The 27,777-nt window shown below is 46.8% G+C and overlaps 9 protein-coding genes across 9 annotated transcripts; 4 read left to right on the top strand and 5 right to left on the bottom strand.

Moving 5' to 3' along the window:
* Positions 1-815: 815 nt before the first annotated feature.
* On the bottom strand, positions 816-1,622 carry PEX2_007840 (Zn(II)2Cys6 transcription factor domain-containing protein; the record flags this gene model as incomplete). The annotated part of the gene is made up of 3 exons (XM_016738061.1): positions 816-1,153; positions 1,242-1,251; positions 1,308-1,622. The coding sequence occupies 3 exons, from the start codon at positions 1,620-1,622 to the stop codon at positions 816-818; spliced, it is 663 nt and encodes a 220-aa protein (XP_016594587.1).
* Positions 1,623-3,229: 1,607 nt separating this feature from the next.
* On the bottom strand, positions 3,230-3,961 carry PEX2_007830 (uncharacterized protein; the record flags this gene model as incomplete). The annotated part of the gene is made up of 1 exon (XM_016738060.1): positions 3,230-3,961. One exon carries the CDS (start codon positions 3,959-3,961, stop codon positions 3,230-3,232), a length of 732 nt encoding a protein of 243 aa, XP_016594586.1.
* Positions 3,962-5,110: 1,149 nt separating this feature from the next.
* PEX2_007820 (uncharacterized protein) lies at positions 5,111-5,531 on the top strand (the record flags this gene model as incomplete). Its single annotated transcript, XM_016738059.1, has 3 exons — positions 5,111-5,151; positions 5,204-5,261; positions 5,319-5,531. 3 exons carry the CDS (start codon positions 5,111-5,113, stop codon positions 5,529-5,531), a joined length of 312 nt encoding a protein of 103 aa, XP_016594585.1.
* Positions 5,532-8,227: 2,696 nt separating this feature from the next.
* On the top strand, positions 8,228-9,984 carry PEX2_007810 (uncharacterized protein; the record flags this gene model as incomplete). Its single annotated transcript, XM_016738058.1, has 8 exons — positions 8,228-8,382; positions 8,448-8,461; positions 8,521-8,593; positions 8,646-9,336; positions 9,392-9,595; positions 9,646-9,673; positions 9,732-9,847; positions 9,898-9,984. The coding sequence occupies 8 exons, from the start codon at positions 8,228-8,230 to the stop codon at positions 9,982-9,984; spliced, it is 1,368 nt and encodes a 455-aa protein (XP_016594584.1).
* A 316-nt stretch (positions 9,985-10,300) lies between these two features.
* PEX2_007800 (alkaline phosphatase) lies at positions 10,301-12,406 on the bottom strand (the record flags this gene model as incomplete). The annotated part of the gene is made up of 3 exons (XM_016738057.1): positions 10,301-11,967; positions 12,020-12,240; positions 12,294-12,406. 3 exons carry the CDS (start codon positions 12,404-12,406, stop codon positions 10,301-10,303), a joined length of 2,001 nt encoding a protein of 666 aa, XP_016594583.1.
* A 2,521-nt stretch (positions 12,407-14,927) lies between these two features.
* Positions 14,928-15,758, top strand: PEX2_007790 (uncharacterized protein; the record flags this gene model as incomplete). Its single annotated transcript, XM_016738056.1, has 1 exon — positions 14,928-15,758. The coding sequence occupies one exon, from the start codon at positions 14,928-14,930 to the stop codon at positions 15,756-15,758; it is 831 nt and encodes a 276-aa protein (XP_016594582.1).
* Positions 15,759-16,609: 851 nt separating this feature from the next.
* Positions 16,610-20,404, top strand: PEX2_007780 (Alpha/beta hydrolase fold-3; the record flags this gene model as incomplete). Its single annotated transcript, XM_016738055.1, has 7 exons — positions 16,610-16,655; positions 16,720-16,849; positions 16,945-17,686; positions 17,755-17,779; positions 17,833-17,892; positions 18,303-18,646; positions 18,710-20,404. The coding sequence occupies 7 exons, from the start codon at positions 16,610-16,612 to the stop codon at positions 20,402-20,404; spliced, it is 3,042 nt and encodes a 1,013-aa protein (XP_016594581.1).
* A 1,230-nt stretch (positions 20,405-21,634) lies between these two features.
* Positions 21,635-23,302, bottom strand: PEX2_007770 (ankyrin repeat domain-containing protein; the record flags this gene model as incomplete). Its single annotated transcript, XM_016738054.1, has 1 exon — positions 21,635-23,302. One exon carries the CDS (start codon positions 23,300-23,302, stop codon positions 21,635-21,637), a length of 1,668 nt encoding a protein of 555 aa, XP_016594580.1.
* Positions 23,303-24,719: 1,417 nt separating this feature from the next.
* PEX2_007760 (fungal specific transcription factor domain-containing protein) lies at positions 24,720-26,757 on the bottom strand (the record flags this gene model as incomplete). Its single annotated transcript, XM_016738053.1, has 5 exons — positions 24,720-25,755; positions 25,804-26,285; positions 26,343-26,480; positions 26,548-26,648; positions 26,712-26,757. The coding sequence occupies 5 exons, from the start codon at positions 26,755-26,757 to the stop codon at positions 24,720-24,722; spliced, it is 1,803 nt and encodes a 600-aa protein (XP_016594579.1).
* Between the last annotated feature and the right edge of the window lie 1,020 nt (positions 26,758-27,777).

Here is a 27,777-nt window from a genome sequence, read left to right as displayed (position 1 = left end):
GCTCCATTGCGAGCGAGAGGGGAACATTTCGTTGTCATAAGCCAAACTTGCATAGGCGAAGTCTGGAATCCCCCCCCCTGCCCTCTGCATTAACCAAGGCCCAATTATCCATGTTACTATACACCGCTCTAGTATTCTGAAGGATGTGAGCCCCAAGCCTGGTAACGTCATCTTATTAATTTAAGTATCTGTGAGATCGTGGTATGGCTGTATAGAAGATATTTCTAAACCACTATAATTTATACAAGCTCAAGTTAATGTTACCGCAATCAGATCGCTAAGCAGAATGCGGCCCTGATTCATTGCGATTAAATCGCTCAACTGTACGAGTGATTCCAGCACCACTCCTTTCCTCACCTTATATTTCTCGTGTTCATACATATTGACTTACGTAGTCGTCCCAGCCTTCCAAGGACTGGGTGCCAAAGCAGTATCCACCAAAGACGCCGTAAAAGCTGACTAACACGAAATCTCCAGAGAGCGAAGCTAACCACATATGTAAGTAACGTAGGAGGCTATTGGGCTTTGCCAGCATCGAGTTTGCGATTTTGCAGTTCGAAAGCTTCGAGCATGGATCGAAGCGAGTCAACAGATACTGGTATGGATACGCGGCCTTGCAGCTGGTTCCATTTTGGAGCTCTTTTGATCGACAGAGATTCATGCGAGGAATGTTGGTCGGGCGTGTCAACCTCGCAGATCATCTTATATGCAGACTTGAAATGCATCTGTGCCTCGGGATACTTATGCTCCAAGCAGCAAATAGACGTGAAAAGAATGCTAAGGGTAAGAACCCGCCACCAGCCCTCGGGTGAGTACTACTTCAGCAGGTTCTGAACTGCTAGTTTATAGTGCTTAAGGGTATGCAAATTTTCAGGAGTTGTAGACGTGGCAACAGGTACAGTGGAAACAGAAGATTCGTGAGCCGACGCGAGGCTAATAATGGCATGCCAGATGGCATCGTCAAGGTGACAGGCTCTAGGGATTTCTGTCTTCCAAAATGTAGAATTAAAGGCAGCGCCTAGAGAAGGCGCTGTCACATCGACGAAGAAATGGAAGCTGCGCAGCTCTTTGGAATTCTTGTCAGGGAGAGACGGGATATGATTGGCCACAACCGGAAAGGCCCAAATCGCAGCGTTTTGTGGCTTGGGGGGCTCTAAAACCGGCGTGGTAGCATAGCTGTCACATTTGCGTCCAGTAGATACACACTGCTTGCATGCCGGCCTCACCTCATCGCAGCGTACTTTCCGGGTCCTATTGATGGTGGTTTGGTTAGAGTTGGTCACTCAGCCTTGTTTAAGGGGGCGTACCTGTAGGTATTGCACCCCATTTCTAGCTTTGTTGTGGCTGGCTCGTTTAGCCTTCGGGTTCGTGACTCGTGGCTGGCTGCCATCGGCCTTATAGGCTGTATGGGGCGCCACAATAATGGCCGGGCTCCCGGTATGATGCTCTTGCGGCTTCGAGGGGGTGAATTTCAGCTCTTGAAACTTGAAACGTCGGGCTCCATTGTTGATACATGGAATCTGTAGGCGAGTACACCGCGAACATTTGGGGTTTGATTCATCACACTTCTTTTTTTGTTGACGACACGCATCACAGGCTCGACTTGAAGGAACGCCGGGCATTGAAGAGTCAGCAGNTATTAGGAAGTTAATAAATCTTAATATTAGTATATAATAGTTATTAATTTACCCTTTTTAGCTCTTTATAATATATACCTTTACCTCCTTATTTTATAATACTAAATCCTAACTATATTAATTCCTTTACCTTATACTATAATATAATAAGTAAGGAATTTATTAAATAATAGCTTTAGATAGAATTTAGGAAGTCTAAGTATATAAATTAGGATATACGCTATTAAGTAGAATACTAGAATAATTTTAACTAAGTAGTNGCCTCATATGAGGTTCTGCTCAAATGGTCCTTCCGAGTAAGGCGAGATAATATGATGGAGACATCTGCGATATTGGCCTCCTCCGAGCATGACGGAGATAGGCGTGAGGACCGTGCGAAAGAACGGTGGGGAAATGACTCCACGGATTATAGTTCTCCCGGTACGACTCTCTTTCAAGGCTCCCTCTTTTGGAACATACATGAACGCACTATCGAACTAATGACAAATTAAAATCCTAAACATGTTTCAGACTAATACCAGAGGAAGGACTCTGAAGGTGGAAAAAAAGTCATGGCGAAAGGGGGACTGGGTTAACACAATACCCCCCTTTGTGAAACCATAATATACAATTGTAGTACTGAGTGGACAGGTTTTACCCCTGAAATAGTGGATACCTGTGGACACCAAAGTGCATATTCTGAGTTAGGCAGCATATCTGTGTAGATTCTTTGGTTAGTGAGAGAGTGAATACCACCGAGATTACCCATGAATTGTCGTACAGTAATTCCGATAAAATGAAATCCGTGGAATCCTCTAGGACTGAGAGTATCTAGCAATGGTGTGGTGTATAAGTGTACCAGAATATCTAGCTTCTGTACGGAATTAAGAGAGTATCTATGACTTGATTATTGAGATATATATATCTCTAGCTTAAAGCAACTAATTTTTAATGCCATGATAATGCAGTCTCTCAATTTCCATAAAATTAATATAAAGTATTCAATAGTCTTTATCAACAGCTATCGACCAACCATAAAATAAAATGAAAACATGTTTGTCGAGATATTGTGTTCTCGGAAATTGCATTTAGTAAATATGGTGTTTGGGGGTGTCCAGTTCGCATGTGAAATATGCTAGTTAGTGGCTTCAGCGATAAATCGTGGCACATCCCAAGATATTCACGAAATGTAGATCGTCTTGGAGCACCACGAACTAGAGAGACGACTAAAGTAAAACCACCTCTAATTCTAATTGAGAATGGCCCTATGGTCTGCGAGGACTATTACCTATAGATGAATTCTATTAAATAGGAGGGAGTCCAATGCTCATAGCAATCCAACCTTCTTTAGCTTCTCAAAACCGGACAAGTAGCTTATCATATATAAGTCTCAATTTACCAGTAACTGGACTTTTATTGCGCTAGAACTCATACTTCAGTTGAAAATAGACAGCTGCTATATACAACATTTAAATAATAAAAAAAGGAAATCAAGACCTCTGCCGCCAGAGCATCTTTATGGACCCAAGAGGCATGCTGCGAAATGAAAGCGTGGGCAATATCTATGATTCACAACCAGAAAATACCAACGAAGTCACAAAAGTTGAAGACATTTATTCCAAAGAACCATCTCCGACGCAACGCTTCAGAGGGTAGCTGTCTCCCAAGCAAGTTGTAACAACACCCTTGACCCAGTTCAAGGTGTTAGGTCCATAGGTGAAACTATCCGAGGTAAAGGAGTCCGCCTGGAAGTATTCGTAGTGTCCACTTCCGGGCTGTCCATTGAAGACGTATCCGCGTCTGCGGTAGGTCAAGGGGTTGCTAACAATCGCACCCCACTTGTTCTTCGGGATTGTCATGGTAACCGTGCCGGTGAGAGTAGCCGTTTGGGTGGTCTGGTAGTTGATGGTGGCTCCAACATTCAGGAACGATTCCACGGTGACTCCGTACGAGGCGCCAACCGAGATGCTGTTTGCGAGGGACTGGCCTGCGGCCATAGAAGCAGTGGCATCGGCTTGGTTGGCATGGACGATGGTAGACATAGGCACGTCCCAGCCGAGGAATTTCTCGTCGGGAAGAGTGATGATGAACTGGGCACCACCGCGCTTGCTCAGACGGCTCACGAAACTCGAATTAGATCCAGTCTCAATGAACTTTGGGAGGGAATCGGTGGGCGGAGACAGAGAGACTCCAGGTAGACTGGCAGCTAGATCTGCCTTGTTGATAGTCTGCGTAGTGCCATCCTCCAGAAGAACATAAGCCAGCTCGCTTGCCTCGGTCGGCAGAGCAGAGACGAATGCACTGTTGGCACAGAGAGAAGCAAGGAAGACAAGGTCGATCTTCATGATGTCCAACAAGAAGGAATTCGGTGCAAAAGTCTGTAGATATTGACCAAGGATAATTGTTGAGGAAAGTGATATCGCAAAATTGGCGACGGAAAGGAGACGCTATTTAGACTCGCTCAGGGAAGGCGTCAGCTTTTCCAACAGCCCCAGAAGCATGCTATACTTTGTCGAACTAGACGAATCCATCTTACGGAGCAATATTTCCGCAACGGATTTACCATAACCATAGAAGTTCATGATATTCATCTAAGAACCCACCTGGTTTCATCCTTATACTTCCGAAAAATAGCCGGAGATCTACCGATACTGATGATATTGAACCATGGTGGGCAGACATTGCAACAGGGTAATCAATTTAACTCCTTGCAGGAGTTTCGGAGGATCATGGAGGTAGATCATGCGGCGCCTACGGGTGGGACTATTGGTCAGATGCATTGTTCCTGCAGAAAAGCCACGGAGCTCGGGTTCGCAACAGGGCAAGTGAGACCTGGGGCGTGCAACGGTTGTGGGGCGCATTGTCGATCATGATAAGGAGTGTGGCTGTGAGATGCTTTGGGGGCCAAACCCAATTCATTCGAAGGATTCTATGGGGAATAGTAGAGATCCGGCTGAATCTGGTCATTTTTGAATGTTTTAATGAAGGACCATGAGGGTTCAAGTTCATCTTTCCAGTATATAGCCACTTGAAACAAACTTGAAACTGTCAATCGTGTTGATAAGCAGAACCCTGACAAGGTGCAGTTCACACGTGTTGATGGATTGGAATCTAAACGACTAGCTAAACTCTAATTTATTGCAAATCAACTCCCAGATAACTAGGCAGATATGGTTGTGAGACATATCTCACCTTAGGGGACCTTGAAGGATGACAGGAATGAGAATGAAACTCCCCATACGCAATTGGGATAATGAAGATCATCGTTCGGATGGAGATTGCTCGGAAATTTCGTCTTGGATGTCTCATTTCAACAAAGCGGATGTGTATGACCTGACATGCGGAGAGACAGCGAAACTCAATTTAGAACTAGGTATCGAGATTCTTTTTAACGTACCGCTCCTCTGGCTTTTTGAACATCATTTAAATTTACGTCTGCCACCCAATTCTCGAAAGCCAACTTAACAATTACCTCCGATACCATTATCACCAAGATGAAGTCCATTTCCATTGTTGTCGCAGCTCTTGCTGTTGGGTAAGATCTTCTCCCAATTGACATGATTGATACAGACACTAATTCTTTGCAGTGCTTTCGCAGACCTCCACACTCAAGGTGTTTGCATCGACAAACCTGCCAAGGGAGTTGTAAGTACAATTTGAGAACTTGTACCCTTAGGAAATGCAGTCCTAACCACATTATAGGAGGTTTACAATCAGGCGGCCACTGAGCAGGCATGCACTGCCTATAAGAACCGAAACACTGGTAACAAGCAGTGGGATAAATGCCCCGACTGTACGCTTAAGAACGAGCAGGACCTGCTATACTACTGCGAGTCCCAGGGTTGGCACATTGGAGGTGATGAGTTACACTATTACTGCACTCAACATGGTGCCTCGGACAGTATTGCTTGGTGAAGAGGCTGAGGAGAGCAGCCAGGATTGACAAAGATATCACTTGATGCACTTTGTACTTAACCAATGCTAGTTGAATTTGTGAAGCTGGCGCTGCGCTTTGGGCCCATGCTATATGTATGCACCGCCTAGTGTCCTATTGACACTGCTTCAATTGTTATATCTAGAGACTCGTAATGTAGCTTCCGTCAACATATCTTGAAGTCAGGTGTATAGGCGTCTCAGGATAGGAAGTTCTGGCGGTGTAATGAATATATCATCGATGCAGTCTGGGTAGCTAGAGAGCTTGGATTTTCCTCGCGAGTGGAGAAGGGGTCCGAATAACGGTCCGAGGGGGTCCTGCTGGGTAGTTTATAAATCGATCTATAAATTGTGATTTCGTCTAGTTTCGGGTGTTTAGGCTTATTGTTTCTTTTTTTACGTAAGTCCATTATCTTTTTTTCCTTCTTAAAGATTGACTAAATCAATTACGGCTAGACTTTATGTTATATTGATACAGTCGGATAAGACTTTCTGGTATGTAGCTCGATGGTACCTTGTGCCTTTGCTATTTACTTCCAGTGCCTGGATTTAGTGGATTTAACCCTAAATATATGTATTCCTTAGGTAACGGCGTTTCTGAGCTATTGTACGCGGATAGCAAATTTTTGAGCTATATAGACCCAGCGCCAAGATCCAGTGGATAGCTGTAGCCCTAGATATTACCATATTTGAACCATGATCTTTTACTAGATAAGGAGGAAATTAACAAACCTCTGGTCTTAAACAATCGAACACATTCCTTTCTTTCAAGTCCGAGCTGGAATTTTATCTGCGTCTCGAATTTGTTTACACCGGGAGGGCGACTCTCGTTGAAGCACTGGCGAATTGTTGCATGATGAGGTCGCCCGGCCATTGTTGTCTCAAATCCTCACGTATCTGGTGGACGGTAGGCACTTCATCTCCTAGTGGGTGAAGTAGTAGAGCAAGATAGAGGTTGGGCTGAGGCTGTACATTATACTGGGTTAGTGATTCGATTTGATATAGGTGGGACAATATGTGCAATGTAGTTATGGGAAAGTCTTTCTCAATATATATATCTTAGTTTTTAATTTTTTCAATTTTCCCGAAACTCCCAGAAGTTGCAAGATATTATAAAATGGCATTATGCTATATGGAAAAATTCATATAGACAAGTACTGTTAAGATATCTGGTTGTAATTTGCGAATTTACTATGCATATCGGACTGCGTAGCTCGCCAGCTCAGACCGCAACCCTGAAAAGGCAGGCATCAGGCCTTTGGCCCCACTATGTATTCCATCATGGTATTCAGCAGCTTCTTTAATTTTTTGGCCTGTAAGTTTCGGTTTAATAAAGTGATATTGCTTCACGAAGCATCGTTGGACTGTTTCATGTAGCATAATAAGTTCGGATCTGGAAATAAGCATCTATTCAAAAATTAGTTCAGTGAAAATTAGTTTGTATTGGACCGCAATACAAAAGGTATGTATTTACACTTAAAATTTCGTACAACTCATATTTCGTGAGTATGAGATTGAAGATCTGGAAAATAAGCTAATCTTTAGAGTTAAATCAGCTTTGTGGTTTGCAAAAAAAGTAAGCAATCTTCTTTCATACCGGGGTTGAGCAATATGATCTTGAAGAAATTAGTATCTTTTGTATAGGAGTCCTATACGAAAGGTACTTACACCAAGAGATTTTTACTGGTCTGTTTTTTTGTATTGAAATTGAATGAAGAGAATACGTAGTTATACGCCAGCAAGGCGTTATTTTCTCACCTCGCATCCCAACTCAGAAAATAAAATGGATCGGATCTATGCGGGATTCGATCTGGAGTGACCCCAATTCCCTGAAATGGGACTAGAACCCAACCCGCCAAGACCCGGGGTTTTGGGCGACACCCATGTCATGGCTAAGTCTCCCGAGATCGGGCGCTGAGGTCTGATAGGTGAGATACTCGCTTCCAGAAAATTCTAGTGCCGGTCTCGTACCAAAGTTAAAAGCGCCACAGTCGGATTTAGTTTGATGTATAATTACTTTAAAATTTCGAACATTTTCGAACATCCTGTGAGAACTGGTCCTTTTAGAGTGAAATTGAAAGATCTGGGGTTGAAATTTGGGGTAAACCCAATCTATGGAGAGTACATAAAACCTTGACTAAAATTTATTGAACGGGTTATCGCTGAGCAGACATGTTGGGGGCTTACATGCGCCTTCGGGGGGCTGTTCAGCGCCGGGCCGGGTACGCCGGGCCGGTAAAATCTGTCGCCGGGGTACATACCGCGCACGGGGTTGGTTCACCAGACGCCGCATACCCCACAAATATGGACGGGCGTGCCGGTGAATATACGCTTATGTAATCCCACGGTGTCGCGAACCAAACCCATCAACGCATTTTTCAACGCCAATTTTGAAGTTGCAACCTCATTGGCATTTTACCCCGGAGGACACCCCAGAGTGTGTTTGAGCAAGTTCTTCATTAGGCAACGATTGGACTCCCCACACTCACCAGCATTACAACCAGTCCTACATATCTGGTTATAGGATATTCTATTAACCTTTATTCTCGCACGCCAAGCAAAAGCTCTTGGCCAACCCTTCGTTTTTGGGCCTCCACAAGGATTTTCAGTGCCTTTTTTTCTCTCGCCCTGGACGTTTTCTTCTCTTCAATTTTCCATATCATATACTATTCAACATTATGAGTGCCCCCGAAGCTCCTCATCCTATTCAGGACTACGAAGTATACAATGAGTCAACCGACATGGAGAAGAAGGCCTATCCGGTAGAGCCAACCGATGATCCCTTTGGAAACGAAGAATCTGGGGAAGTGAAGTATCGTATCATGCCATGGTGGTCAGTATCTCACTCTGTTTACTGTTTTTATTGCATCAAAGATCAAATCTCTGACTTTTATATAGGCAAGCTGGAACGCGTGAGAGCCAATCATTAACCCCAGTCGACAGAGACCTGTTTCTAACATTGTTCACCTAGTGATGGTCGCTGAAAATATCTCGCTTGGTATTCTATCTCTTCCGTCCGCAGTAGCAACCCTCGGGATTGTCCCGTAAGAAGATTTCTGCCTCCACAATGCAGGAAGAAGGCTGACCATCTCCCAGGGCATTCATCATTATCATGTTTCTGTCCGGCATCTCGTGGTACACTGGATACACCATGGGCCAGTTCAAGCAGCGTTATCCCCAGGTCCACAGCATGGGTGATGCTGGCGAGCTTCTTCTAGGCCCCATCGGACGCGAGATTTTCTTCGTTGGCCAGCTTCTGTTCATCATCTTCTTGATGGCCAGCCACATTCTCACGTTCTCGGTCCTGTTCAACACCATCACGAACCACGGTACCTGCACCATTGTCTTCGGAGTTGTCGGCTTGATCGTCAGCTGTCTTGCGGCCCTCCCACGCACAGCAGAAAAGGTCTTTTGGATGTCGATCATCTCCGCCATTAGTATCCTGGTAGCCACCATCGTCACCATGGTTTCCATCGGTGTCCAGGCGCCCGCTGATGTCCAGAACGATATTGTTGCGACCCCCACATTCCAGGAAGGTTTCTTGGCCGTCACCAACATCGTCTTTGCCTTCATTGCCCACGTCTCTTTCTTTGGCATCATGTCGGAGATGCAGGATCCCCGCGAATTCCCCAAGGCCCTCGCTATGCTCCAGGTCGTTGATACTACGATGTACGTTGTGACCGCTATGGTCATCTACTGCTATGCGGGCCCGGATGTCGCATCTCCGGCTCTATCCTCGGCTGGACCTCTGATGAAGAAGGTTGCCTACGGCCTCGCCATCCCAACGGTATGTTCTTTGTCTCTTTTCATTCTGATTGGGAGTCTGTTCTAATTTATGATAGGTCATTGTTGCCGGTGTTGTTTTTGGCCACGTTGCTTGCAAGTATATCTATGTTCGAATCTTCCGCGGCGAGCGCTCGCACCACATGCACCAGAAGACTTTCTTGGCTACTGGTACATGGGTTGCGATTGGCTTGACTACCTGGACTGTTGCATGGATCATCGCAGAGTCCATTCCCGTGTTCAACGAGTTGCTGAGTTTGATCGTATGTTTCCTAAGCATTCATTGCCGTGCGTTTACTAATTCGTTCTGCAGAGTGCCCTCTTTGGAAGCTGGTTTAGCTGTAAGTCGACTCCTCAGGTTAAGATCTTGATGCAAAATGGAATACTGACAGAAAACAGACGGCCTCCCTGCCATTTTCTGGCTCATGATGAACAAGGGGAACTTGTTTTCCTCAACTAAAAAGACCGCCCTGACTATTATCAACGTGGTCATTCTTGGGATTGCCTGCGCTATTGTATGTTTTATCTATCTGCGTGATTCTGAATTGCTCGCTAACAAGACTAGTGTGGATTGGGACTCTATGTCTCGGGCGTGGCTATCAACGAGAGCTCGTCCAAGGCCAGCTGGACCTGTGCCAACAATGCCACCTAAAATCGGTTATTATGTCTTCAGTGTCGGAAACCGTTGCTTTATAGATTTGCTTTGGTAAGTATTAACTGATACATGGCATCAATTGGCTGGGCCATTGTAAATAGACTGGTGTTCAATTGTACACGTATAGCTTGCATGCTGCAGGTGTCGCTCGATATTTAAAAGGATGTCTGTTACTAGAAATTTCCAATCTAAGTTCTCAACATAACTTCATATTCTTCTCTTGTACAAATGGAGCTGTAAAATGTGACCTCTAATTATTTGGCTCAAAACATCCATGAGACAGAGATGCCATCACCATAATGGTACCCAATTACTAATTATGCTTTCCACCATGAGGAGGCTTGCCATTTCGCTTCGTCTCCGACAAGCCCAGGCATTCTGCCATGTTGAAGAAGATGTCAATCGAACTATACACACCTCCAAACAACTCCTGACACGGGCCGCGCGCAAAGACCGGCACATCCGTCAACGAGTGGACACCCTGTGCCGCATCAACAGGGATGGTTCCGTTGACCATGAAACCACTAACCGCATCCTTGTAGTTAGCAACGTATCCCTTCTTCCCATCCTTCACAGCGGGTGTGCGGGGACCCTCGCTGTGAACACGATAATCCTCGCGGTGGTCAGGGAAGGCACCAACACCGGCGTGCAAGGTGTATCTCGGGTCCCATTGGGCAGGGAAGTGAACGCCCTCAGAATACCGCAAGGCGTTGGATCCAGCAACGGTGTATTGCGACAAGCCAGAGTTTTCATAATATCCGACCGCATTCCGCTTGCTGCGGTCATCTTCCTGCGCCGCCATGTACTCCGTATCGACCGAGCCGGTCACGTCGAAGCCGTGGCCGTGATCGGCAGTGACAACGATGAGGGTGTCTTCAAGCTGGCCCAGCTTCTCGAGCTTTTCAATGGTTGCACGCACGGTATCGTCGAGCTCGAGAAGCTCGCCCAGGGACCGGTCGTAATCCAGAGTGTGCATCTGCTTGTCGATACTGGCGGCCTCGGACATCAGGAACCAGCCGTCCTTGCGGTGGCGCTTATCGAGCACGTCAATCGCCTTGAGGGTCATGTCCTTGAGTCCGGGCAAATCATCTGCGTCGCGACCTGAACCATCAGGGTAGTTGCTCTGGTTGTAAAGGTTGGACTGGTAGACGTTGCGATCAAGCCAAGTAGCGAGGTTGGATTTTTGGAAAACGCCGAGCAGCTTCTCGTTGCTTGGGGCGCTGTGCAGGGCGGTGTTGTTCCAGGCCACGTTGTAACCCTTCTCGGCGAAGAGCTTGTAGTAATCGCGCTTTTCTTCGCTCGCGAGGAAGTCCTCTGCACCAGCGCCAAGGAGCACATCGGGGCCATCCCAGTTGGTCCACTCGTAGTCGGTCAAGCCTTCGTAGTATGAGCCAATAACATGGTCGTACTCACCACGGTCGCTAGTGTGAGCTGCCAATCCGGCAGGGGTGGCATCTGCCAAAAATGCAGTTGAGACAATGCCGACACCAGCCTTAGGGTGTTGACGGCGGAAGATCTCTGCGATTGTCTCGAATTTTGGGTCATCAAAAGCGTCGCTGGAGGAGTCCACATAGACACCCAAAGCATTGACGGTAGTCTTGTGACCGGTGTAAAGGGCCGTGGCGGAGTTGGCCGAATCGGTAATGAACGAGTCCATGGAGTGTGTCATTTGGTGACCCAGGACGGGGAACTTGTCCAATGCCATCTTTGTCATATATTTGCCGTTGATGCTGCGGTGGGCAATGAGACGTGCTGCAGTGATCATGTTGGTTGTCATGCCATCTCCAATGAACATGACGACGTTCTTCGCGCGTCGCTTGGTAGGGAGATCACGAACAAGCCAGTTGGCAACTGTCTTCTCTCCACCGTAGTAGGTCAGAGTAGCCTCGTATTCACCTGGCTCATAAAGGGCGATTCTCCTATAGATCTTCGAGGTCACATTGACAAGGGAAGGTTTATCGGCGTCCTCGGCGAAGCGATCTGTTTATATTAGCTCATGTGTTCCCAAAGAGGTGAATGATAGGAACATTACCTTCAAACCATGTGAAGTCCCACTTCTCTAGCTTAGGTTCCTCAATCTTGAAGTATTCCGTTGCAGTGACAGGATCACTGTCCTTACCCTTACCCTTGCCCTTCTTGGCGATGGTGAAGGTAAAGTTTTCATCTGGCTCTCCAACACGAGCTTCAGAACCATTGACGGGGGAGTGTACTTCGAGGCGGATATCGAAGTACTGACCCGCTAGGAAGTCGACCCTGCAAATAATTATTAGAAGCTATAAATCACGCGCAATTGAAATATCACATACTGATCAGGCGGAAAGATACATCCCAAGTCAGGACAACCACCCAGGCGCTGGAAGGTCTGGGCCGCCGTGAACGCAACAAAACATGCGAGCGCGGAGATTGCAGAGGCGCGCATCTTGATAAGCCGATTGTGATGAAACCGAGCTAGATTTGGAGAGAAAGCATCTCCGTTAAGTACAACGAGCTTCGGAGCTACTTGCAAGCGAACCTCCTGCCAAGAGCCGCCTGCCAAGACAATGTATAGTGGTGTAGAGACACAAATCTCCGGAATATTTTAGTCCCTTGATAGACTGTTATTGCTACATAGTACATGTTCTGTATGGGGAACGAATAAGAAGTAAGCAAGATTTACACGTGCGTAATCCTGGAGTTTACCTGGGAAGCTTGAACCTCCTTGCCAAGTCGAGGGAACGGAATGCCAAGCCTGTCTAGCCAACCCCAGTCATCCGCCAAGCTAAGATAGCTTGGCGGAACATCGCACGTGGGATAGATGAGAGATGGGGTGGAATCACGTTCGTTCTACCAGAGGCTGCTTAGTTACACACGTGAATGCTTTCCCATAGTTGCCTATCATGTTACGAAGAAACGTAGAGGTATAACAGGGCGCTAGCAAGTTCTATACCTCTCCGGCGGTATCCCGATGTCGAGAAACGGTAGCTGTAAGCGTTCGGTTGAAATGTCCAATATGAGACAGAAAGAAAAGAGAAGTAGAAAATAACAACAACATATGATGTTGTACAGTGCGTCTATAAATCGCCAAATCACCGGGACTATCGTATCATTGGTCCTGCTAGTTCCAATGTTTCTCTTATCGGATTTGGACCATCCATTTCAGGGAGAGGTTTAGAACACTGTTCTAGCTTAGTCTTAAAAGTGCATTCTGGGATACCAGCTAGATCATATTCTCCTTCTCTGACGGCTGTAAAGCCATCCGAGCGCCAAGCCAACCAGGACACCACATATTCAAGCACATGGCCCTATTCCTGCAATAGCACGTGTTGATAACCCCGACCATTCCACTATAGTGTCCTAAGGTTCTAATTTCCTTGTATGTGTAGTTGTAGACATAGGCGTAGACATCACGAAAGTGCTAGCCGAGCTGAGCCGAGGTCGGTTGATTTCCAACAACAAACTTAGCTTTCACTTTGTAGAGCCATTCGTGGCATTTTTATAGGTGAAGGAAATTGATATTGGAGTGATCCCTTGGGAGCTGTGTTATGTCAAGCAAAGTCTGGCACACTGGTGCCCGTACTCCGTGGCCTGTGCGGGGTAGAAATGTCATGTTAGAGTGGAACCAATCTCCCATGAATTTGAAGTCGTATCCATAAACATAACAACATGTAGCTTGCTATTTTCTCGGCGCTTATAAGGTGAGCGGATAAAATCCACCTGTTTGGACAGGTAATCCCCCGTGAATAGTAGGGTAATAGTGCTAACCCTGGTGGTAGACAGTATGTAGTGTTGATGGGACCTAGATTAGCCTAACCCTAGCCTGAGGACTCGGCCATCCAGGGATCATTCAGGCATATATTTGGAGGTGGGAATATTCTCGTTAGTGGGGCAGGTGCTTTTGTTATGGTGGTTATGGTATGATAAGAAGATCGGAGAAGCAGAGGGGATATTGAGGAAAACAAGTTTGAAGGACTGATCCTGACCACCAGTTTTGACTATCTTAACTTCTGTACTTCGCTCCATATAATTTATTAGCCTGCTAATTTGGTTGATAGTTGTTTGCGAGCGGCAAAAATGGCCCCAAGACGTGATTACAGGCATAGGCAGGGGAGGCTGAAAATGGCGCTCAGCCCCACAATATCTGTGCAGCAAAAGTATATCTTTTCCCCCTGTGATATTAGCCACAGTGCTCTGAGATAAATGTAAAAGTGTAGTGTAGTAGTCGAAAGCAATGATAAAATGGACAAAGAATCGATTGCTAGTCACGAATCCTCAAGATGACTACCAGTGTTGGACAAAGAACCACTTATTCAAGGCTTATCATGGTAAGCATGAATTCCCCAGCTGCAAGCTATGCTATTAACTATCATTTTATGTAAGGATGGTAATATATCGCAATTGTGTGTTAATTGAAAATGTATTCTTTTTACAGCAGCTAACTATGTGGCCTTGACCGGTCATCATCCTTGGCCTTCATTGCGCTCGTCTTTCATCTTGAGAACCTGAGATTGCTTACCATTTTGACTCTTTATTGTCGAGGATGGAAACCATAGATTCCTATCCACGTGGCTCACGAAATGTCAAAGACAATGGAGTGGCCATTATCTCTGTCTTTGAACGCCTATGTTACTATTTATGGTTGAAAGTCTACAGTCGAGTCCAATCAAAGATATAGTATATCTCAAAAAATGCATGTTTTAAATTTAGCCCTTTGATTCTGACGATTCTTTCGAGTCCATCTCATTGTCCATTGTCTATTAATGGGATAGGGCGTTCAGTGGAAATGCCAAAGACTAGTTCGAAGCATAGACTATATATGTTCATAACGTTCCCTAAGTTTGCATAAATCAACAAATTTTGACACTGAGGAAGCACTAATGTCCGTTCAAGGCCTTGGATTGATATCCCCTTTTTTACAGCAATCTTCATACCAATCCAGATTTGAAACTTTCAGCTCCTCTTCAATGCTTCCTCCCACTCTCAAATATGGCAGGCGACAAGCCGTTGGCCGATTACTACAGCAATGGATTGAAAACCCGGAATCAGACCCGTCTATGAACATATGTCCAATTATTCCCTCTACCCTGAAATTCAAAGACCTCAAGAAGTTCAAGCACCTGGAAATAGAGACAGATATGAGTCCTTATCTTCCTCTTCAGATTGAGCACGAATTTGGAGGTCTCGAAATAATGGGCCCAACCGGTGGGGCGTGGGAAAAGATCGCCATAGTTGAGTCTGACGCCCCATTAGACCCTAAACACCAGGATATTAGTACCTGGGAAGGGCAGATTGCACCTGGGCTGTTAATTGTTGAAGAAATAAAGCGAACAACCGGTGTCTTCATGTCAGAAGTCTGCCAGGCCATTTACCAAAACCACTTCCCGATTGATACTTTGAATTATGTCTATATGCTCGATGTTTGCAATACGGATACTCGTTCCTTTGTCAGGGACGAACTTTATACGAGATCTAATGGCCTCACTTGGCCAGATGACCAGATACGTGATTGGGTATCTGGAACCCCGGAATTCGAGGCGCTGCTAGGGACAAAACTTGGCCAGACTGTGGCATATTTGGTTTTGGGGGCCTTCAGACGTGGAACTCGCCGAATCTCACGAATCAGGATTTATCATTCGTTTGAGGCATTGCAGTTGCAATTTGCCATTGAGGAGATTGAGCAGGTTGTTCCGACTTGCAACCCGACTCAAAGCTCTTCTGCTCGTAGTACACGGTCGACATCGCGCCGCCAGCGAAAAATCGAATGGAGGAAAGCTCAGAGACAATGGCCCCAATGAGTTTTAAAAATCTGATATTGGGCCAAACTATGTATATCGCTGTTCTTATCGCTTGCATTTTACTCTTGTCTGTCATTGTTCACCATGTCATATTAGGTATCTAGAGCTTTTCTGGTTCTCTAACTCTATGTAGCTCTTGTATATTTCCCTTCATATTGTTGTGCGACCATTAGTTAACTTACATGCTACATGTAGCTGCTCTCTTCAAGTTCAATACCCCCGTAGATCTCATTAACATGACTGCAGTATCTTTACATTATGGACTTCTTCTATATGTCTGTGAACATAATATCTACTACTCCGACTCGCGTTGGCTTTCCCCATATATCTATGTTCTTATCGTTCTAGTTGAGATGCTTCTTAAAACTTAACAAAACGCATGTTAATATTCAAAATGACCAAACCAATAAAAGGTCAGTAGATGAGTTATCTCAAATTTATATCACATCTGGGCAAGAAGATTTAGCTGGTCTCGGGGCCCATGTGGTTACGCAGTCTTGGAGCTTGGACAGCCCCTTCTACTTTTAGATCTCAGCTTTCCCACTTTGAATTAACTCTACATCGAATTATACCAAGACCACGATAACTCTACCTCTTTCATTCACCTTCTGATTCCCCTTTTTCTTGCACATCCTCGGTCTTGGAGAACAAAAAGTGGCCGATTGGTCCAAGGTTGAGCCTTTGTTCCGCCGCCTCGGCGGATCTGTCACACTATACTCAGAGTTCCCTGCACTGAGACCCAACAGAACCGAACGTCTTTTTCTGAAAGTGTGAGCTCTTAGGTCCCGATTTTTCTCTGTGTCCGACATTTTCCGATCGGGTTTGAAACTATCCACGCATTATCGCGCCTCATGGCTTCCTTAGCGTTGGGTCTGGGGATCGTAGTGGCCAAGTCCCGTGAGTAGCCAATGAGAGATCGCTAAATTTGACAAATACATCGTCTGATGCATCTTGCATTTAGTTGTCATTGCAATATGGACTGCCATCATTGCTCCATTCCGCGGTCAAAAGGGGGGCGCCACAGCTTACAAGCATATTGCACTGTCTTTTACACGCGCTCTCTTCCGAAATGCATCCATGGAGCAGATTCAGTGAGTGAAGATATGAATGAATATTCAGCAAAAATTCTCAAATATATCCAAACCACATGGTCTATCAAAGAAATCATTCTATTAACACTTCGCAGACTTGCTCTTACCCCCGCTTTGGCTCTGAAAAGTTATGAAGCCCACATGAAACAGCAAAAAGCCTCTCCCAACATACTCGTGCTTCCCGAAGATACAACTGCATTCTGGCTTGGTAACCCTGCTGCTGAAAGGTTGATCATCTACTTTCCCGGTGGCGGCTATTCCCTCCCCGCGCTACCAAACCACTTCAGTCATGTCGAAGCTCTCTTCACGGACATAAAACAACATGGGAATAGTATTGGTGTGCTATTTCTTGCCTATGAACTTACCCCCAAAGCCCGATGGCCTCGTCAGTTGCAACAGGCCGTTATAGTTCTGCGGTACGCCATCGAGACACTAGGAAAACGTCCGTCAGACATTATTCTTCAAGGTGACTCGGCAGGTGCTCATCTTGCACTTGCACTACTATCACATCTCGCTCACCCGCATCCTCAAAAGATCGTGCCAAGATTTTCGGTTGATGAACCCCTCAGAGGAGCGATGTTGTTGTCCCCTTGGGTTGACTTCAGAACCGATCACGCGAGCTCCAGGGAAAACGCGGATAGAGACGTTATTACGGCCCAGACTTTGAATAGCTGGGCACGGATATTTCTGGGTCAGACCGTGGAAGATGGGTACACCTGCCCCACCAAAGCCCCAGCGGGTTGGTGGAGAGACCTTCCGGTTTCAAGAATCTTTGTTGGCGCGGGAGGAGACGAAGTCCTGTTGGATCCGATTAAGCAGACGGCCGAGAAGATGAAGGTGAGGCGATTCCCACACGCCTCGTGTCTTTCAAGGTTATCTAACAATTTATGATTAATCATTCCCAGGCTGAACTCCCCGACGTGAGCATTAGTATTGTTGCCCGATAATTCCACGTTGAGCCAATCACGGACTTTTCTTTGAAGATACGCCCTGGATTGCAGTTCAAGGCGATGACATCGTGGTTGAATCAGACCTTGTTCGAGGTGAGATGCTAAAAGGAATCAAGATGGAGACAGTAAGATGCATTGCGATTATTATTCCATCTCACAATTGTGGGCGAGTGGGCGGTCAGACGGCGCCAACTCGATCAGGCTTGGGGGGCTTTGTTCGATATGTCGCCACCTGGGCATCCGGTTTCCCTGACCTTTGACTACACAACTCATGTGAGATAACTTCAGTTTCGAATTCTTTACCATCCTTATCACTCGTGTTTTATGTGAATAGTAAGACATTTCCCCATCGGAGATGCAATCGACCCAAGATCCACAAGGGCGGGTCGGGGATCAACCTCGGAAGAAGATCCGAAAGGGGACCCGCAGTTGCTGGCAATGTACAAGAGCCCCTTGGTATAAGTGACTGAAATTAATCCCTAACGGCATTTCTACACACATAGGCAAACATCGCAAAGTCCGCTGCAATTTTGCGTCTGATAGCGACCAAAGCTGCAGAGAATGTCTCGCCCGGGGACTTCCATGTCGAAGCCAAGAATTCCCGGAGCCTGAGAATTCCCGCGAGTCGGACCGCACATATCTGAACGAGCGGATGGCTCGGGTGGAGTCTCTGTTGGAAAAGCTTTTGATACGAGTCGAGGGTGGTAGCAGTCAGCAGCACGACTCGAAATCACTCATAGACTCGGTGGAAACCAGTCCCGAAGGGAGTCCCCCGATTGTGACAACAGCGACCGTGACACCAGCTCCGGACAATGCTCCAGTTTTGTCTCTTTTTGACAACGATGCGGTTCGTGTGGTAACTCGCATTGGTGTCTATAATTACTGCTAGCCTGTGCTTACTAGTCAATAGCTAGGTTTCCAACGATCAGACACCGCTGCATCCGATTTCACACCTTATGGAACGATCAACCGGGATTGGGGGAGATTGCGCCGCGATCTGATAGCCTTGATACCCTCACAAAAGACATTGAAGATCATATCTGAGGCTAGCAGTAGCTGGTGGCTTATGCGCATGCAGTTATTCAATGACGACGATAAATCATTGCTGTCGTCCTCGGAGGGAGAACTTCGAAGCAGCCATCCGTCTATGGTAGGTAAGGCTATCCTGTGGATTGCACTGTGTCTCCAACAACTCCCCTCGGAGTTTGATTTGGCCTCTCTCGATCTCCCCTGTCTACCATGGGTCCTAGTTGAAGAATGCATCGCCCGTGTTTCTACACTCGTCTGCTCTGATGACTCTATTGTCAGTTGTATCGACGGGCTCGAGTGCTTGGTTCTGCAAGGGATGATATTTAGTAATGACGGGAAGTTACGAAGTGCATGGCTTTCTTATCGTCGGGCTGCAGACATCGCTCAGATAATCGGGTTTCACCGTGCTGAACCAGCTCCCAATGAAAGCGCCGAGTATCAACATCGGGCTACATTCATCTGGAGACACATTCTCATGGTTGACAGGCATTTTTCATTGATCCTTGGTGTGCACGGAGCTATATCAAACACGGCAATAGATCTATACCAATCGAACCCAAGTGACTCTCAAGATTTGCCCGTCCACAATGAATCCGTCCTAAACCCGCTTGCTCGGATAGCCGGATCAATCATTGAGCGCAATCAGATCTTCACAGAAGTCACTCCGGCCATGCTGCAGATGACACAGGGCATTGATACGGCACTTCAAGCTTTCGAGCCACCTCCTCTGGCATCACCCGATAATGTCCCACCAGGCAAGTGTACCGAGCGGTCCGTGTGTTTCCTAAGCCTTCACTATCGGTTATGGTACTACCAGCTCATGACATGGTTACACCTGCCTCTTCTACTAGCATCAGGTACTGACAACTTCTATAATTACAACCGGCAAACGTGTCTCCACGCATGCCGCAGCATTATCGCTTGCTATGTCAATATCCGACGCACCACTGAAAACGGGTTTGACTCGAGGATTCTTGATTTCCAAGCCTTCACAACAGCAATGACAATCATTGTCAGTTCACTTGGACCATTTGGCCCACTGGACTTGACCAAAGAAGATTACCTGGCTATCGACCTGGTTGTGGCTGTTCTAGAGCAACTATCGAAGAGCGTCCCTCCAGACAAGATCTCAACTCGCGCGCTGCACGTTTTGAAGCTTATCAGGGCGATAGGAATGGGAACTGAGCCCCCACCACTTGACGAGTCAGAAGGACACCAATACGAGAATGGAAGGCCGAGTCGAATCAAGCTTGATATACCCTATTTCGGCACGATATACCTCGAACGTCGTGCGATCCTCGATCAATCTAAGAATATCACCGATGCTACTACATCGCCGCCGACTTTCCCCAGCACTTCTCCTGGGCAGTACTATCCATCATCTTCATGGATGGGCACGATCCCAGACCGGGGTTATGCAAATCAGCAGGTTGCGGAAACCGCCCAATGGGCGGATACTAGCTTGAGCTTTGATCTGCCTACTGAGTTTTGGGCTCTCAATTCTCAGTTTACGTTTCAGCCTCCATTTTTGGCTGATTATGATGTTAATTGGGATTATTGGGATATGATGTTATGATGGACGCATGCAAATAGAGCAGGTTTGTGTCCAATGCAAGTCTTGGTTTCTTTTTTTTCTTCTCTTTTTGGTATTTTGACACGTCACACTATGTCTCTTCTATACAAAATGTACTTAGAGTCATTCAATGTGCGTTAGATAGTCCTGTCTTTGATAGATATATTGGTCTGCCCAGCAACATGGCCACTTTCGTTCACTTATTATCAATGCCATTGCTTTCTTTCAACGTTTACTTTCTCTTTATTGGAGATTCTTGGCCATGGCTGAGAAATTCGAAGCTCAGGGGCCCACCTACGAATTGCACCTAGACCCCTGATCAACGCAGATCCTCCAGAGCCCCCATAGGACGAGTCCCACCCTAAGCTAGCCCGATATGGAATAGTGATCCATGGTCCGCTCGGGCCTCTCAGATTATGGCTCAGCAGGCAAGGACCGTTCTCACTCTTCAGACTCGAATTGCAGATTGGACTGTCTTCAATTTCTGTGATAGGCCATCTCTGCTTATTGTTGATTATCCCAACCTTGTAGTGGGTCTAGGGTTTCACCAGGGGGAAGCCAATTATTCGAATAGGGTACTTTTGATCGGGCGCATAAGGATTTATGCACCAATGAAAGAGACAACTCGGTTCTAATTGCTGTTTGAATTACTCCATAGACTCGCACGTATTTTGCTACGCTGTCCCAAACTGGGCCTAGGTCGATATTCGGGTTCCGCTTAGCTAATAGCCCAATAACGAAGAATAGATGACCTCGGGACATTAACTTCATTCTTAGGTTATGGACAGTAGATTGAATAAGCACATTCGATATACGTCATTAAACGGAGCAAGTAAGTAGCTACAGTGTCCAATTGGGTATAAACCATGTCATTAGGAGCGTAAGATACAGGATTTGGAAGAGAAAGAATGCCATACGAATGCCTAGTCTTGTCAATAGACTCAAGTTCATCTGGTTCTTTCTTTTTGAAACAGTCAGCTCACACGTGCCATCCACGGCCATGACCCCGACCTCCCCGACTTGCTGCCGCTACCTGCTGTCTGCGCTGTAACTTCTCGGTGAGCTGATCAAGCAGCTGGGCCGGGGTCTGCCCGGCTGCATCCGGTTGATGCATCGAGCCTCCAGCCTCCACCAAGACTCTAATCCACTCATCCCGTGCTCGTACCGATGCATCCAGTGTCAGCGCAGGATCTGGCATTTGATTTCCATCTAGGCGTCGGATAAGAGTCCCTTTCATAACCTCATGAAGAGGCGTATTTCCCTTGAAATGACCATACTCACATCCGCTCCGCGGCTGACCAATTGGCGAGCGGCCTCGATCTGATTCAGATACCGGACGAGGTAGTGCATTGCCGTACCACCATCGGGATCGGTATCATTGATGTTTGTCGGCGATTCCAAAAGGCGGTCCAGCATGACCAGACTGATGGGCTCATACCAATTCCCGGCACATAGCCGATGAAGGCATAACCGAGCATCAGCCCCATGGGCGAGCAGAATCTCGATTGGCTCCGTGAACCGCTCACCACGAAGCTTTTCGAGTCGCCGATAGCGCTGATCCACTGTATCATGCAAGACTGTTGTCATCCCGGTGGTGGTGCCCACCGGGTCAAATTCCTCATTAGGAATATGATTCAAAATCGAAGCTCGCGGTCCAGCATCGAAGAGTATCTTCAGAACAGCCAAGATACCCGCAATTCCCGCCGCGCGGGACTTGACCGCGTAATTGAACACAGTAGCCCCCTGCCGATCACGGGCATTGATCGTATCAGGGTTGGCCTCGAGAAGCCACTTGACGGTGTCCACCATCCTCCTCGACCGGGGCGTCATCCCGTCCTCCGCTGGGATCTCCTCTGGATCATTTCCTTCCTCCGCGTCTACCATGTGAGGCCCCTCGTCCGCAGCGCCCAGCAAGGCCCAGTGTAGTGGGATTCGACCATGATCATCCGCACGGGAAACCATCTCCGCCACACTCACGCCCCCATGGTCCACCAGCGCGCGCATTCCCTCGAGGTTCCCATACAAGCTAGCAATATGCAAAGCGGTCACCCCCTTGGTGCCTTCTTGAATGATACACTCGCTAGAATTCCACACATAGCTATCGGACCAGCTCTGCCACGCATGAACATCAGCTCCAGCATCGATCAGACGCGCCGTCATGCGGTAGCTCGCATGCGGGATCGCGGCATCGAGAACCGAATATTTGAGCTCTTTTTCCTCTTCATATTCTTCTACCTCGGCATTGGTATCATCACTATCAGCATCGCCAGCAACAGCAGCCCTTCCTTCTTCACGCCTCTGCTCTTCCCGTCCTCGAACAGAGGAATAATAAATATCCGACTCCCTCACCTGACAACCTAGTTCATCCAACAGAAAATAAATAAACGCCTCCCTCCGCTCAACATCTCCTCCAAGCCGCAGCCCGCCAACAGCACAAATCAACGGCGTCCGCCCACCACAATCTACATCCCGATCTAGCCTCCCCAACAGCGGGGCATCTCCCCCATTCAGTTCCTTCACCGATAACAACCAGAGGGTAAAATCCCGATCCGCTGCCTCACATGCCACATGGATAGGCGAGAATTTCAAACACGCCAGGTACTCCCCCAGCGGGGGATATTCCGGACTTGCCCGGTAAAACGGATCTGTCAGGTAAATCAGCAGCAAGACGCGGAGGGCGTCGCAGCTGCCGTGATCTTCCGCGACCCGGAAAGGATGCCCGTACGATGGCGAGTATGCTTCCCAGAACACCCGCGTATGGAGGCTCGCGTGGTAGAGCTGGAGAGCGGCAGTATCATTTGCCGCTACGATATGGCCCAACAAACCCTGTTCTGGATCTTCATAGAGTGGGGAATTGTCGGTGTCGTGGGAGGCAAGTTCGACGATTCCCATGTCTGCCATTTCTGGATGGGGTTGGTGGGATTTGGGATATGTCATCTTCTAGGATTGAAGAGAGAAAGTGTGTTTCATTGAGGTTTAAGAGAGTTAACCAAGAGCATACTGGGACAGAGGGAAAGGTGGAGAAAAGAGGTAAAGTAGGATGAAGGATGAGGCTCCCATGAAGAACAAAACTGAGAAACCCCACTGTAAACTCATTGGCCTATTTCCACAATCGCTGATTTTATTAAAAAATGAGAAATAAAAGATAAATATCTAATATGTTAATATGTTAATACCAGGGCTTTGGGCAAAGCTAGAATGGATAACATTCCTAGGTATATCCAGGTATCAACTTCACTTTTGACCATGGATAGTTGATTGAATAAACACATTCGATATACGTTCTTAAAGGTAGCAAGTAGGTAGCCACAGTGTTAAATTGGGTATAAATCATATCATTAGGAGCGTAAGATACAGCGGTAAAAGGAGAAAGAATGCCAAACTATACAGGTATCGTAGAGGAAAGGAGTGAGGATGAGCTCAAGAAGCATCGGGTGTGATATGAGCAATACTAGAGTCCGATTCCAGCCTATGAAGAACTGAGTCTGTGATGTATGCTCTAAAGCACAAATCAGTAAGAAATCTAATTACTTCTCTGTAGAAAAGGCACTTACGAAAAGCCTCTCGCGATCATATCCGGAAATCTATTTGTAACAGAGCCTCCCTCTTTGTGGATTTGTTGTATGTAGGAATTGATCTCCTCAGTCGCAGCTGAGTCTTGGAAGGTTACCTTCTTTGTAAGTAGGGTTCATGGGGAGGAAAAGGGGATGGGGATTTACAATATATTTCGTGGTCATTTTATCGCTTGTGTATAATATAATCTATATGGGTGTTTGATTGAATGAAAGACTTAGTACCCATTGTACGATCGGGCCTGTGACTATATATATATGTCTCTTTGAGCCAAGAACGGTGACGTCATTGCATGGGGTGCCCCGGATGTTCCATACACAAACATCCAGGGTGGCAACTACCATTACATCTACGAAGTATATGTATTTAGACTGGGCCAATCTATTCTGAAACAGTGTATTCTCCACCTTTGAAGTGGATTTAAGTGGATAATATTTGACCATTGCCTTGGTCATTTTCTGAGTTCCATGGATCATTGCCGTGACGCGTACCCTCGAATACATCAATCGGCACGATCCGTTGACAACGTGGCTGGTTTACATCTGCTATATGGTATCATATTTCTCGAAGTATCTAAATAATAGGAGATCGCACTCTACGTTGCAGATTTATACCTTTATATATAGGTCTATGTAAAATAGGGCTGGGTAGTCAAGGAAATCAACACTTATCGTATACGTGAGGTAAACAGAAGGAAAAGGGACCCAAGGTAATCCAGGGTGTAGCAGGTGACCGAGAGATCTTATTATGAGACTTTCAATCCTTGGGATGGCAAAAGCTCCGTAAGATTATTCCAAGCCCGCTTGAAAGAGGGATCCTTGGTGGAACACTCACTCAACCATCGTAGAGCTTTTTGGACTCTTTCCAATGAATCGCTTCTTTCACTGGTCCTCAATTGATTTTGGGTGAGTAACTGTGTTATAAGCACTACGGTGCTTTGCGTGAGGTAGTGGAGAACACACCACCAAGGTGAGCAACCCAAGAGCCAAGAGATGTTTGGTTTATTGGGCAAGAGATCAAGCATTTGGCCTGCTGCATTGAGGCAAATAATTGCCATCGGGGTGTCAAACTCAGTGGGAAGGACTTCACCAGACATATGAGAACGAAGAGCAGGTTGGGAAATGACAAGTTTGGTCGAATAATATTGGAAAGCCAAGCTGGTGCGTTGACGGACAAAGGATCGGTCATCTCTGGCTTCCGTGAAACGGTAGGTCGTAGGAAGCCGAGCAAACCAGTTGTCAGCAGCGCTGTTCAGCGATATCATGGCCAGTTCGGTGTCATTCCGTGATTTTCGTCCCGCTTCGGGAGAATATAAGATCTCGATTGCTTCTCTCATCACAGCTGCCAGATCAATGGAATAAAGTAAGTACAATGAGACGTTAGCTTGGAGCAGCTGTTGGCTGGGTGAGGCCGATTGAGAGGTGGGCTGTGGCGAAGGTGAATGAACCAATGGGTCGTTCGATTCAATCAAAGGATCGAAGGAGAGTAGAGAAGCCATGAGACGACCTCTGGATTGAATGTCCAAAATAAGCCTCATGACATGCTCATCCCGGAAGTCCTCCTCCTTGTAAGGTACCGGAAAAGGGGTCGTGCAGTGTTCCTGCTGCATTCTTGGCATGCGCCCAGTCATGACACAGAGCAGGGTGTCCAATAGGTACAGCGCCCACCATAACCGATATCTTGTTTCTTTGGACACATGGGTGATGCTGGTGCTTTCGCTACGAAGATGGATTCCCATCGCGACCGCAGACTGGATTGCAATACCACATTTTCTCCATGCCCTAAACCAAAATCAGTGTCTAAGTAAAGGCACACGATATTCGACCTACCTATTGGCCTGTCCGATGGAAAGCAAGTAAAGTGATATTAGCCCTTCTACCTGTGTCTGCTGCAGGTTGGGGTTCTCCAATAACACATTCTCGCTCGTGTATAATCGCCAGGCACGGGCAAAATACACCATGTGGATGTTGTGATCTAGCTGAGATTGGTCTCCGGAAAGCTCGAAGTGTCTTGCAGCGATCGCAAACACCATATTCAATAACGCCATCCACTTGTTTCCGGGGTGTGTTGTTGAGTTCGAATAGAATGATCGACACTGGCTTAGAAAGATTTCTTTGCCAACGACGGGGAAGGAGGCGTGCGCAACTTGGAAATATCTGTCCACAAGTTCATCGGCGACCGCCTGCGAGGGATATGCGAAGACATCTAGATCCTTTATCGGCGGGATTCCGGTATTATCCATAAAGATCGCACAGGAAGAGATTGATGGGCGGCGTGATTCCTCGAATTGGCCGTCCGGATTGGAACTGGTCTGAGCGATCAAGCATTTAAGCCTGTATAACCATGCCGTTGCCGAATGTTCCCCTACAAAGCCAAGGGCTTGCAGTGACATATCTCCATTAAAGTCCTCCACGGTGTGATCCACGTAGGAAGGCGTTCGGGTTGACGAGTCTGTCTCATCTGGTACTTTGGCGACGGTCGGCGATGACAGGGAAAGGCTAGATATCTGTGGGCTGTCAGGCCTGTCAAAGAGGTCTACCTTTGGATGACCGGACCATGGGGTCTTCACTCACTTTTTTGAGAGCTTGATCGACGACTTTAGCCAGCTCGGCGTCGAATTTGGGATAAATATCGCGCACGAGAGATTCGTAGTGTTGGAGTTGGCTCGTTATAACTGTAAGTTGTCTAAGTTCTTAGGTAAATATTTTGGGCGACCACGTCTAGGAAAATCACAGACCTGGCATTTCTCTCTCGTTTCCCGTCGACGTAGACGCAAAGGACATTGGCCTCCTGACACCGTAGGCAAGAAGGGCGATGACCAGAACACTTGTTCTTCTGTTTGCGACAATTGTGGCATGCTCGACTAACTCGACCGTTATTGCTTGCAAGTGGAAGGTCGAGTCGAGGAATGGCCACTTTGGGGTTCATTGGCTGCTCCCCGGTGACTCGAGATGTGCCCCAGGGATAGTATGCACCGAAGGCTGTCGATGTCGACTCGAGTGGGGTCAAAGGCGATGCCTCTCTACTCTCAAGCTCTGCTGTAAAGGGATCCGTATCATTTTGAGGGACAGATGGAAGGGGTTCAGACTGCGAAGAGTGACCAAGAGATGACCTTTGGCTCATTGCAAGTTGGCCCGCTATTCATTGTCAGTGCACAGTTCTAAGCGAGAATAAAAAAAGTGAGACGCACAAACCAGCGCGCTTGTGAGAAAGGGATCGGGAAGAAAAGCCCCCTTTAGCAGTGAAATATCCCTGCCGATGGTAGGATATTATGAATGATCGGAGTATAGCTTGTAACAGTACTGTTTTGGCAAGAGAAATGACACCTGTGATTGGCAGGCTCACGTTGCCGGCTGAATATTCTCAGGTTGTTCGGTATTGGTCAAGTGTACCGAGATCGAAACGGCCCACTGTGGTCTCGATTTAGTAAAGACATATTGGATTGGAAGTTGCTGGAATCATCTGATGCTAGTCAGCTTATTATATCGATTATATTCTACGGTGGCTTAAATGGATCGTGTTGATTTATTACAATACCATAAGTGAAATCAATTCGACAAGTTCAATGGGGTAACTTTGACCCCAAGTCCTAGTTGATAATGTTTTGACCTCGGGGAGGTCCAGCCCCATATGGGATGTATACTTCACGCTGAATGGTCGCCTAAAACTTCCAGCCAATTAGAGACGTCACTCTGGACCATTCCCATCCAATAGAACTAGACATTGATCTCTATAGGGTTTGATATCCATTACACCCATGGATTGATATTATATCTGGAAAATAAGCATATATTCTATCTATT

This window comes from Penicillium expansum, assembly GCF_000769745.1.
Source record: "Penicillium expansum strain MD-8 chromosome Unknown contig22, whole genome shotgun sequence".
NCBI classification, from domain to species: domain Eukaryota; kingdom Fungi; phylum Ascomycota; class Eurotiomycetes; order Eurotiales; family Aspergillaceae; genus Penicillium; species Penicillium expansum.
The sequence above is the reverse complement of the archived record's forward strand: the minus strand, read 5'-3'. Positions and strand labels throughout refer to the sequence as shown.